At 42.1% G+C, this 12,629-nt stretch overlaps 1 protein-coding gene across 1 annotated transcript in view; it reads left to right on the forward strand.

The window, feature by feature from the left end:
- Positions 1 to 1,720: 1,720 nt before the first annotated feature.
- LOC146821626 (nucleoporin NUP35-like) overlaps positions 1,721 to 12,629 on the forward strand; it is a 108,135-nt gene continuing 97,226 nt past the window's right edge. Inside the window, exon 1 of the mRNA XM_085612662.1 lies at positions 1,721 to 1,972. Within this exon, the coding sequence (XP_085468788.1) occupies positions 1,936 to 1,972 (37 nt within the window). The 5' untranslated portion in view covers positions 1,721 to 1,935. The remainder of the gene's footprint in view (positions 1,973 to 12,629) is intronic.

A 12,629-nucleotide genomic window follows, 5' to 3' on the forward strand; every position in this document is an offset into this window, starting at 1 on the left:
TTCTTAGCATATACATTTCCGGAAGAGAAAATAAAATGTTATCCCATAATATATAGCACTATTTCTTATGATGGTGACCTCTAAAGGATTAAAGGAAGCATAGATTTTGCCTTTCTACTTCTCCTGAATGCATAGTGAGGTACATTCAATTTCACAGAGCGAAGGCTCATGGCAAAACACCACAGAGAACAGCAAAGACAAGATATTGAGTGTCCCACTGTTCAACATGTCTGATACACCAATGCAAACCATGCATTCTGAGTGGCTGCAGTTGAACACACCTCTGCCGCCTGCAAACAGACAACCTGCACTACCCAAGACCACCCTTCCTCTAAATAACTCAGAACAAACTTCCAGAAAACACCAAGAAAGTTCAGACCATGTAATATTCACCCTGCCTATCACATCAGAAGGGTCAGTACTGAAAAAGTACAAGTTATAAAGCACCAAAGAATGCTAGCATGAACACAACGCCTTTATTACTCCTATATGGACCGACTCGGATGCGAAGACGTGTTTTTAGTGTCATCTGAGCTTAACACCAATAATCATAACATCATATAGGCGACACTTTAGAGTGCTCGTGCTGATGAGCTAGGAGTCAGGGCCCTAATGGGAGACGGAAATTGACCCTTGACCCCCACCAACTGAGTAGTAAAACACAGACACAATTTGGGTGCAGTAGGCACAGCTCTCCCCTCTGACCCGGTGTCCCTGCGCCTGCTGCTCTAAGGATTTATAAGCTACTAGTATTTTTTTTTTATTTTTTTAAAAAGCTCCGTTTCGTGTAAATAATCTTCGTTAAATATGTTTTCTAGTTAGGGTAATATTGCCACTCCTGTTGATTGTCTGTGTTTTCTATCTCCTATGGATCTTTTAGTGACATTTCATTCGTGTTTACTGTCCCTTCTCTGACTGACGCGCAACCGAATAAACGCGTTTGGAGTGTGACAGACGAGAAGTATTTTAATGTACAGACGAGAAGTATTTTAATGTCATGTATCTGGCCTTGTATTCCGTGCAGACGCCGTTCTCTTCCCCTCTCATCACTGAAAGACCAAAAGCTAGAGACTGGCCTCCCGCGAGCCTGACCCTAAGTGACACGGGGTGGGTGGCAGGGGCACCTTTGCTGGGACGGCCGTTGCACCGGGTGGTGTTCCGTCTATCACGTGTGCTGTGGTGCTGCAGAGTTCCCCTCCTTCTCTGTATTGATGAACTGAGGTCCCAAAGGCGAGACCTATTGGCTATGCCAATGCTTGTTTAAATCTCCCACTTTCCTCTTCTAAATTGTTGACACGTATGAGATGTAATACATTTGGCCACAGGGGGGCGTGACTGTGTACCAGCTAGGACATGGGTCCCACAGTGTTGTAAAGAACTAGACCGCAAACGTATAATTTGAGGAAAAAACATGAAGCAGTCAGGTACGCCATTTTACTAGAACGGAAGCTTAAGAAGTCATCCTGGGTGTACTTAGATGGAAAAAATTCATGAGCAAAGTGTTTTGAAAAATCTGGGCCTATTGTGCAAGGCACCCGTGTTTGGGTGGTTGTGAGATCGTGTAAGCTTTAGTAACAGCTCTATTTCCTTAAAAATTGAGTTGCCCGTTCCTCCTGCACACCTCTCAAAAGCCCATAGTTATCCCTTCGTGCAATGCGGCTTTTGAGCATCCGCGTTTGGAAGCAGGGGCGCTCTGTCCCATTCGTGAACTCTATTGTTTCTCCTTCCAGCCTGCTCCTTCGCGCCAACCCAAGAAAATTGAATCAAAGAGACAGCTGAAACTGCTAACCAATCGGAAACTGCTGTCATTGGATAGGCGTGGTTAGGAGCGGGAATCCACGGAGTTCTGCTTATCACGTGGCTCCGGCACCGGGGAATTGGTCGCTTCCTGTTCCCGAAATTAACCGCCACCTAGAATTCCTTCCCTGCTCCCCGATGTATCCCATGTCAGCCTTCACCGTGGAGCCCCTGGGTAAGTAGTTCACTGCTTTTTCAAGAGCTCGGGCCACTCTAGTGCGTCTTTTACAGAGGTTGTATGTGTCTATAGCAGCTCGTTAGAGAAGCAGTCTAAGTTGACACGGATGTTGAGTGTGTCACTGTCAGGGAGCACTCTCCGCAGCATAGCTTCCTGAACGTCACCCCAGTGCCGCTTGGTTGCCAAACGCAGCCGGTTATCAGCACATAGCCGCCAAGATTTCAGTCTGCTTATGTGTGATGTTTCCTTTTTTGACAACACTTATGTGTGATAGTTCAGAGCTTTATGTGTCACTTGATTAGGGTGATCAGATGTTGAGAAGCAAAAGCAGGACTAAAGCCTCTAGTCTCACTGTTGCATCTCGTTTCTGGGAAGTGCCAGTACTTTCCAATTAACAGTGTTCTGTTTTTCTTGAGAAGTGCAGATACTCTCCCTCTAAAAATAAAAAAGTGTTGGAACTCAGTACCGGCCCATTTAAAGCATTGTATATCTATGTGTATATACGCACAGAAATTTACAAGGCTACTTTTACATAACATTAGCTATGGGAGAACATCCACATTGCGTTTCCCCTTCTGTTCTTTTCATTCTGTCTCTGGCTTAATTACATTATTTGGGCCCCATGGATTTACGGTTGTGTACAATCACCTAATACTGGTGTTTCGTGGGATGTTCACTCATTTAGTATCGCTAGTGCTCATTTGACTTGAGACTTACTGACTATGTGTCTAAATTACAGAAGTTGGTTGATTGATTGCAAGTTTTTTTTTTTTGGGGGGGGGGGGGGGGGTTCGCAAAAAGAGCTGATTAGGGATCACGTGGTAATACATGCCTGCTATCCAAAAGAGTCTTTGGGTTAGTTAGGGTGTTGCACTAGATGACGTTTTTTAGCAGTAGTAAGAGGCTGAACTATCGGGGAGTTGTGCTAATGCGTTAAACAAAAGGAGTTCAGGATGACATTTTTGTAGGAAAAGTGGTGCGCCTAACACGTTTCAGTCGACAAAGTAAGAACAAAAGAGATTCTAAAGTTAATCTCAGGTGTTTCAACTATGACTATTCTAAACACTTGGCATATAACAACTGGTGTTCTGCTTTTAAGCACTAATCTGTATGTGGAGTGGTCTGATATTTTGCCGAGATGTATAGGAAATGGAAGAATAAGACTAAATCAGTGGTAAGAACACGAAATGTTTTTCAGATGAGGAAAATTGTTCAGATTCAAATTTGGTTTAGAGTATCAGAGGAAATTTGGTGTTAAGTTTGGGTGAATTTCAGAATATAAGAACAAGGCAGAGTGATAGCTGCACATACGGAAAGTGGAGGTCAACATCTTTGCTTATTCTGGTTCTCAGTATATCATTGTAAATGGAAAAAGTGTAGAATCACCGGCTTGTAGGCAAGCTTGGTGATAAACATTTACGTTCTGATAAAGTCCTGAAAGTTAAACAAGTGACAAACTAGACATGGTAGGATTTAGGTGGTTTTATTCACACTTTAAAACTGGTGTGCTCATGGAAAATGTCATAAGAAAGGGACCTTCTGTTTTGGGTTGGATGTGTTCAAAGGAATTTACATATAATCTTGGATTCCACCCTAAAGATCAGGTACTTGTGGAGCATGATGGGATGGAAGTGAGGAAATCCATGTGTAACAAATGTCCTAGTGTTTGTTGATGGAATTGGTGCTTTGAAAAGATTCATACATAAAATAATTTTTTGAAGATCAAGTATATCCAAACGATCGTGGTGTCCAGAACATTCCTATGGTAATAAAGGAAGAAGTGAAGAGAGAGCTGAAGAAACTAGTTGCATCTAGAGTTATAGGACCTATTTAGGTTTCAGGTTGATTTTCTCCTTTGGTAGTGGCCAGAGGGAGCAATGAGAAAATAAGACTGTCCACTTTCGACATCTGAGCAAAAACACCTTCATTGATCGTTTTCCATTGCTTAGAGAAAATTAAATGTTGGTGAAGGATGCAACTTGTTTTAAACCGATAGGTCTGTTGATGCTTAATCGTTTTGGCAAAGAAAGGGTATTTTCTTTCAAGATATTATTCTTTTCGGGACAAACAAAGGGGCATGACGGTAGGTTAATAAAAGTATTGGAGATTTTGGACTCAAATGTGTTGACACTGTTAGAAGTGCAAGCTCCTTTGAGGGAGGTGACCTATTTGGGTCATGTTATTGATTATGATAGTATCAAACCCATGAGTGATTTTTAAAAAAACAAATCTTCCCCCCCCCCCCCCCCTTCACACAGATGGCTGCCTTTTCAGTTGAATCAATTGATTCCTTTAAAAAAAAAATATGTAATACAAAGTTCCCAATAAAAATTAGGCGTATAAAGATGCTTACAGTGTATTTATTTACCTATCGAGGGGAATTTGTAAGAGATTGGCGTAGCAAAATAATTTGAATTATTATTTAATATACTATCTGGTAATGACGATTATTATTGTGGGGATATTGATGCAACCACTGAATTTCAAATAGAGCAAGTTATTTCAGAACATTTGAAATGTTACCGCATAGTATTGATGAAGAATGTACACGAAAATGCCAATGTTTTATAGGAAGTGTGTAGAAAAAAAATTAAACAATGCCACAAAATACATTTGACCAATTATTTAAACACAAAAAGACAACCACTTAGTTTTACTCTCTTCCCCAGGAAGCAGTCCTGGCCGGATGCTCAATGTCGACCATGTGGCCACACAGAAGAAAGTTTACTACACTCTTTGTGCGTCTGTTCATCCGTTGTACACCTCAGACAGAAACTGTTACATCCAACCGTGAGGGCCCTGCAGGTTAGGTTTTTCCGCGCTGCAATGATGCTGCTCTTAAACGGTGACCATATTGAACTTCCCTGCAGGGCCACCAAGTTTCTGCTGCAAGTGAAAAGGTAGCTTTTACAGGATACCCCGGTCCCCTAATTATACTGTTGATTGTTTTCTGCTAGCTGCAGCACTGGCCGTACCACAAATGTCTTCAAGCTAAACTCCTTGCACTAGATCGTTTTTTAGACTACAGCTGCCCACCTGATAGTCCCTAGTCTCAATTTTTTTTTTTTTACATGAAGCCAATCTTAGCATTTGATTTTTGGCAATTTTCACACTGCAAATTTATTACGAACTAATTGCTGTCACTTTATGCTAAATGGATTTTTTTTTATTGTGTATCTCACGACTATTATTAATCAGCAATAAAGAACTTACACCTCCCCATGGACGTGATATTTATTAGCCACCATCTCCACAAACAGGATACCTCTCGTTTTGGGTAAATGCTCTCAATGCTTTATACTCCCTACTGCCAATTCAGTTCCATAACCCGTGCCAGTCGTCCGGAGGGCAGCAAATCAACTGCCTGTTAATATTTTTTTGCCAGTACTGCTCACCGATTGTCCACAGCCCATAGCAGGTAACCACAAGCTGCCTTGCCGCTCTCTCAGCCCTGCCGCTCTCTCAGCCCTGGCTCTCTCAGTAGAAGCACAGTGACTGCTGCGGCAACCCCTGGAGCATCAGGATCCGAGTGGTTTTTGAATGGTAGCCGAGTAGAGCCCACCCTGTGCCTGATTAAAACCCAATTGGATGAACTATCTGCTGTGGAGCAAGAGTATTACTCGCAGTATTAGGAAATATAAAATAATAACGTGGTTGTTTCCTTGTACGATTACCACACAATTTGCTTCTTGCAGGCTGAGAGATCAGGTCTCCACAGGGATTTGTAGCGTCTTAGTCTGAATCAGAGTCTGAGATGGAGAATTCCGATAAGCTGACGCCAGCAGAGTGAGTGTCCAGGGGAAGACGCACAGGAATCTATGGGCATTTCTTGTAGACTTGTGAGTGTGGATAACATTGTTCAAGCTTCTCTCACACAAATAGCGTGCAACACTTGCGTACTCTGCAGACATTTTGTAGGCACAGAACAACCATAGTAATGGCGGCAGCAGTGCAAGCTAATCCTGCTGAAGATCTGCGACATGGGCAGTAGATGTGAAAGCTTCCTTCAAGCACTTACAAGACATGAAGGCAGGTAGCAACTGTGAAATCTTGAGATACCTACAGAGCAAATACAGCACTGGGAGCTGCAGTGTAGGCCATAACATACAGAATAGCTATAGCAAGGACAGCAACACTGAGAAGACAAGCTTCGTTCCTTGAAAGCTCAGTCACCAAGAGCTTAATAGATGAGCCTATCTCAAATTTAAGTTTATTTGATATAGTTCTCAACTGAGAACAACAAATATTTAAAACACAACATTTTCCTTTAAAAGTTAACTATAAAATGATAAAATATCATTCTAGCACAAAGTTAAAAAAAGATTTTAAAAATGTAAACCTATTGTAACATACAAATTCATTAGGCAGTACTTTACAAAGCGAGATCAGGTTCAGAACAGTGTTGATTTTACATTTTGTGCAAATTGGTTGTATAAACCTCCTTTCTAGCTTCTACAACTGTCAAATTTGGACAAGCAAATAACACTTGTTCCAAATCTTGGACCCCACCGTTACAGAGATCACAGGAGCTACTAGCTTTTTCTTTTGGTAGCCACTTGTAGGTGAATGATTTTAGAGGAAGTATCCCGAGCCGGATTAGTATAATGCTTCGCCTGACACCATGCTTTAAGTTAAAATGAATATACTGCTGTGTTTTCTTATATACAATAATTTCAGCATATGTGTTATACAGTGGCAATTCGGAACAGTCCTGAGTGTCAAGATCGAAGCTTAACCTTTTTGTTAAATGTTTTGAAAAGAGATTCCAATGCGCGGGAGTCCAAGATTGCAGCAGATCAATATTAACACTTGATATTTTAAAAGCGATAGATACGTTCCTACAAAATACATATTTCGGCGATCTTTGTTCAAATGTCTTCATTTTTAATAAGGATTGTAGGGTTCCTTGTTCCGCATGGATGAAATTCTATGCCCATCTTATTCCTCTGGCATAAGAGCTAACAAGTGAGAGTTCAAGGCGTAGAGCTTGGACCAGTACAGCTTGTGACGTCTTTGTTAGTTTCCGTAGGACTTTCCCTTCTTTCAGATCCAGATATTTCCATTGGCTTAGTGGAAAATATTTGAGTGCATATGATAGTACTGGAGGGATCTTAGAACTATATACTTGAAGGAGAGAGGAAAAGTGCCTTTGGCCAGTGGAGGCATATAATCGTAAAAGTGCCCTCACGTGGACGTCAGCTTTTCGGCTCAGGTTCTGCATGTGATGCAAATTTTGCAGAGATTGCGAAAACATTCTCCCTAGGTATGTGTATTCCTTTACCACTTCCAGCATTCTTTTTCTTTCTTCCCCCTAGAGTCCCGTTATATTTGGCATACCGTTTCCTTCCTGAGAATGGAACAATTTTTGTTTTAGTGATATTCGGTATTAAATAGTTTTCTTCTGTGTATTTGAGTGCTTGCAGGTTCATTTGCAGACCAAATGGCGTTAAATTTAAGATGACTGCGTCCTCTGCATACAATACGTGTAGATTTTGTGAGATGGGATTTTAGGTGGAAAATTGCTAACTTGTTTAAAACTTTCGGGCAGATCACTAAGATATAGGGAAAACAGTATAGGAGCTAGAAGGCATCCTTGTCTGAGGCCATTTGGTGTAGCTATTGGGCTTGTAAGACCCTTCTCCCTCCCCATTTGCACTTGACACCATGTCCCTGAATACAATGAGGTTATTAAATGAAGGAATTTATCCGGAATTCCCACTTTTCAAAGTTTTCTCCAGAGCGTTCCTCTGTCCACCCTGTCAAATGCAGTCGTAAAGTGGACAAAAACTGCGTAAACAACCTGAGACTTTGGGGTTACATATTTGTCGATTTATTGTTTGAAGCGCTGCATTGTTATCTGTGACAGTGTTTTGGTCTAAACCCAGCTTGATATAAGAGAATTGAACCTGATGAGAATGCCCAGTCTTTAATGTGTTTTTCCTGTTGCGTCCAGGAGAGCTATCTGCCGGTAATTGCAGGGGAGCATCCTTGAGCCCTTCTTGTATATAGGTATTACAATGCTCCCTTTCCTTTAGATTAGCCTGTCAAATAGCCATACACTCGGTACTTTTCATTTGTCGATCCACAGTATGTTTCTATCATATACAATGTAACTGGTGCGTTAGAAGTTGAAAACTAAATCTACAACCTGCCCAAAAATGCCCTTTTCCCCCACCACTAAGCTAATGCAGAGTAACCCGTCAATCTTAAGTGCAGATCATGCCCTTACAAATCTGATGCTCGCAAAAAAAAAAGTAAGAACCACTGTCAACTGTGAGGAATATCAAGTAGTGCAGGTAGTACCAGTTGCTGATTCTTCCAAGTGCAAAGACCTTCCAGAGAAGCCCCACCCTTCATTGACACACACATCTATAAGTGATTAGACCGTGATGTAGCAGTGTTTCTTTACACTGTGCGGCTTTCTAACAATAAGCAGCCTGGGGCTGGTTGCAATGAAAACACATGAACTGTAAATCCGAAAGAACCTTTGAGATGTTGGTGTAACAGGGCACAGCGTTTAAAGGCGAACTATTCACCTGAAACCAGCTAAAACATCATTTCCAACCATGGACACACACCTCCTTTCTTCAGAACCATGCAACCGGAAGAGGCGGGTTTATATTACGCCCAATATTTGGGACAGAAATCAATACTAATAATGTCAGTGATGCACGTTTTACACATGCTGCTACGACAGAAGCATTCACCCACTGAGCTCGGGACTAGCTAGAGGTAGGAAAGGGGGGCAATTTCCCCACTTCCCCTCCAAAGTCACTAAAAACCATTTAGTTTCTGGATATGTGATGACCAAATCTCCAAACATGTAATGGCCAGATGTAATGGTGTCTGAGGACCAACTGAGGGTGTCTAAAAGCTTGGGGATGCTCTTTGAAGGTCTGCTCTTTGTTTGCAGGTGAGATATGATGGTAAAACAAAGCTGATTTTAGCGTCTCGGGTATCTGAGTGGACACTGAAAGTCTCTAAGGGCAAGCTGGTTGAGAGTTTGCTTTAGTGACATAAGCCTTTTGTTTTTCATGAGGGCATGCCAAATTGATCCAAAGGCATACAAGTCCTTGAGGGCTGATAGGGAGTGTTTAAAGACCATTAACTGTAGGGGCGGCAGTGTGACGACATATGAGAGCATCCTCAAGGATTCCAAGGTAATGCTGGATGTGCCTGAGGGCATATCCAGAGTCTCTGAGAGCACAGATAAGTTGCTCAAAGTCAAATGAAGTTCCCTTAAGGTAGATGGTTAACTGACCCATTGGGGTCTGCTAAATGGATCTAAGTGGGCCGGCTGATAGCCTTTAGGGGGACTCTGAGGGCCATGGTATGGATTTCTAAGAATAGTCTAGTGTGTCTTCAGGGGTAGTCTGGTTCCCCCTCAGCTTGTTTCAGGTTGTCTTTAGTTGTTGAGAATCTCTGTAGGCTTTCTGAGACTATTTGAAGCCAGGGAGTAAGTGTCTGAAGGAAATTTTAGTCTCTCAACTGCATAGAGGTGCTTGATTGTAGACTACGAGCTGTCTGGCAGCGGGCCGGCTGGAATTTGCATCAGTTGGTCTGATGAATAAATGTCTCTGGGGCCCTGCTGGAACTTTCTGAGAGACATCTGGTGATGTCTAATGACTACCTACAGGAGATTTGAATGTTAATTGACGGCTGGCTGATGACCAAATGGTGTGGCTGAAGGCTGGTTTAGCCTTAAGGTTTCTGAGGACCTATGGAGGATTTCTGAGGGTGTTTCATTTCATACGGTGTTTGTGTTGACTGGGGTTTCAGAAGAGAGACAGTCAATTGGGCATGCCCAAGGTATTTCCAAATATCCTGAGTGTAAAAGTACATACAAAAAGTCCTGAGCCCAAATGCTATGAAATGTGTTATATCAGCTATGTTAGTGTTACAGTACCGTTTGATTATATTTTGTCATTGAATGTTGTATTGTCACCTCATTTAAATGCACATGTAAGTGGAATGTAGTTTCTTAAAGAGAGCTATTAGCTTGATAATACTAAGTAATGCAAGGGCCCTTTGAGTCTCAGGAAGGGCTGAGTACAATGCCCCAATCCATCCTGCTCAGGAGTGGAGCACCCTGGCCCACACCCAAGGCCCATCTGTTTCTAGTCTGGAAGGAATGCACATCACACCACAGCCATTTCAGTCACGCGACCCTGGTCACTGTCAGACAGGCATTTGGTGCAAGCAGGTAAATGCCAACTTTCTAACAAAAAGGCACTTTCAGAATAATGACTTAAATTCGGACTACCATTACAGAAGATCTTAAATTACAATTCAGATGAGTGGAAGAAGTATTTCTCGATATGTTCCCAAACTGAAAGTATCACTTGAGTCTAATAAGGTACCTCAGTGTTAGTCTATGTGAAATCTAGCTTGCTACAATAAAAAAGACTGTGTTTTCCACTGGCAGGAATTGTAAACTCATACACGTCTTACTTTTTAAATATCATGCACGCTGCCCTAGGAGCCTATCCTATGGGTGACTTTTCATAAAAAAAGGGTTAGTCATGGCAAAAGGTTTATATTGCCAAGTTGAAATGGCAGTTTATAACAGCATTGCTGGCTTTAGGGGCAGTCTTGAGACATGTTGACAATGCAGCTTTAGTGGGTGGCATAATGAGTGTTTCAGCCAACTAGTAGCATTTAATTTACAGACCTTTGGTACATGTGCCATATAATAGGGACCCCCATGTAAATTCAATACCCCAATCAGGTGCATACCAATGTTGCTGTATGTAAGGGAGAGAGCACACACACTTTACCACTGTTTAGCAGGAGTAAAGTGCACAGCCCTAAAAGCCAACAAGAACTGGTTCAGCAAAGGAAGGCAAAAATCTGGGATGACCCTGCGTCCAGTCCTTTAAGCCCTAGCAACGTGTTTGCCCAGTGTTTTCCTGTCTGCAGTTGGGAACTACTGAGGGCAGACATAAGTGCCAAGAAGGAGCAAAGAGCTCAAGGCAGTGGTGGGGATCAGAGGCTTTCTTTCCAATTTCCCTATCTCAGTCTTACCAGGCAGTTCTTAGGTGTATTATGTGGTGGGCTGGTGTCCTCTTATAAAGTGTGCAGCATCTACAGTGTTCATTGACCTGGCTTGTCGCACATTCTGGGGAAGTGCATGTGCAGGCAGATTCTTCTGTTTGTTCTCTTGCATCCGACAGCAGTCCTCCATACTCTGAAGAAAACCCTATGTCTAGTTTCACTAGTAGTGAGTGAGCAGTGTTTTATCTGGGACATGAGCAGGTTTCTCACAGCCGAGGGCACAGGAATGAACTTATGACCAGCCACAGGCCATCCCATATTTCTCATAGTGATGGGATATGCTTGTGCCATCTTCATTGGTTGTGAGCTCAGTCTCAGTTTAGTCTGTATTTACAGTAATTTAATGTGTAGTTATCAATTGGACAAAGTAATGTTGTGAAGTGTCTTTACTTTGCCCCGCATCCTCGGGAAATATAGATGTCTTGGGAAGCAGGCGATATAAATTCAGGAATTCTACCTTTAGATCTCTTTAACAGGTATATTTAGTGGATTAGGCATTTAATTTGTATACATCCGCAATATGCAGTTCTTGACCCCATAGTTCCCTGTAAATTTTAAATTATCTTTAAGTAATGCACTCTCCTCCATCCCCTTACCCATCACTGAGTGATTGTGTGTATACAAATATCTTTTCGTTAAAGAAAGAGCAAAACACAGGACTGTTTAGACCGCATTTAATGATAGTCTTATCACAGTATGAAATTACACAAATACTAAAAATACTGCCTGAGTGGAGGACTTGGCAGGATGGAGGAATGGTATTTAAGGGCTGCTTTTATTTATTTTTTATCTGTTTATTGAAACTTGACAGGGTACAGTGTGATTTACACAATTTCATTGCCTCTTATCAAACCTGTAATGGCTGCTTGCATTATTAAACTAATTACACGCCCAGTAGGTGGCATCTGCATCCAGCCAGGACACGATTGGGCTCTCAACCTCAGTGTTGGCTTCAGAGTTTTGCACTGTAGGAGGAGAATGGCCTAAAAGAGAACCAGCTGAGAGCTGTCACCAGAGTGAATGAGTTGGGTCAGTGTGTGTAGTTTGCATATAAACTTTGTTTAATTTGTAAATCCTCTACTGTGCATAATATTCTTTTCCAGCAGGACTCTTCTTAACTGTCCAGTACTTCATGCCAAGGGCAGCTGCTTTTAACTCTCCAGTAGTATTCTTCAACATTGTAGTAGATCTCCTTCAGACAGTCTTTTTAACTGTATCTACACTTTTGCTGGTCTAGCGTAGAACTGTCCAGTGGTGCTTCAGAGGGCGCATTATTTCAGTTTTGGGTCACAGAGCGTCTCAAGTGACTTCGAAATACAACATAGTATCCAACTGCGGGATTGCCACGTGCAATGCAGCATGGCTCTTAATGGATCTAGGGAGACACCTTCTGGTGCAGCCTACTCCCTTTTGAGGCCTGTACATATTGTTGCTTACCCAAACCATCTGTGGGCCCTCTGGTTTAGTGTCCCATTCTTGTCAATGTGGATCTTTGGTTGAATGCCATGGGTAGTTGGAGAAGGAGGGTGTCTGAGTATACACATCATTTCTAATTGGTATGGCACCTTGTCCCAGACCTTAAAGTTAGTGTTGATGTAAG

The sequence above is a fragment of the Triturus cristatus genome, chromosome 6, assembly GCF_964204655.1.
Source record: "Triturus cristatus chromosome 6, aTriCri1.1, whole genome shotgun sequence".
In the NCBI taxonomy this organism is placed as follows: domain Eukaryota; kingdom Metazoa; phylum Chordata; class Amphibia; order Caudata; family Salamandridae; genus Triturus; species Triturus cristatus.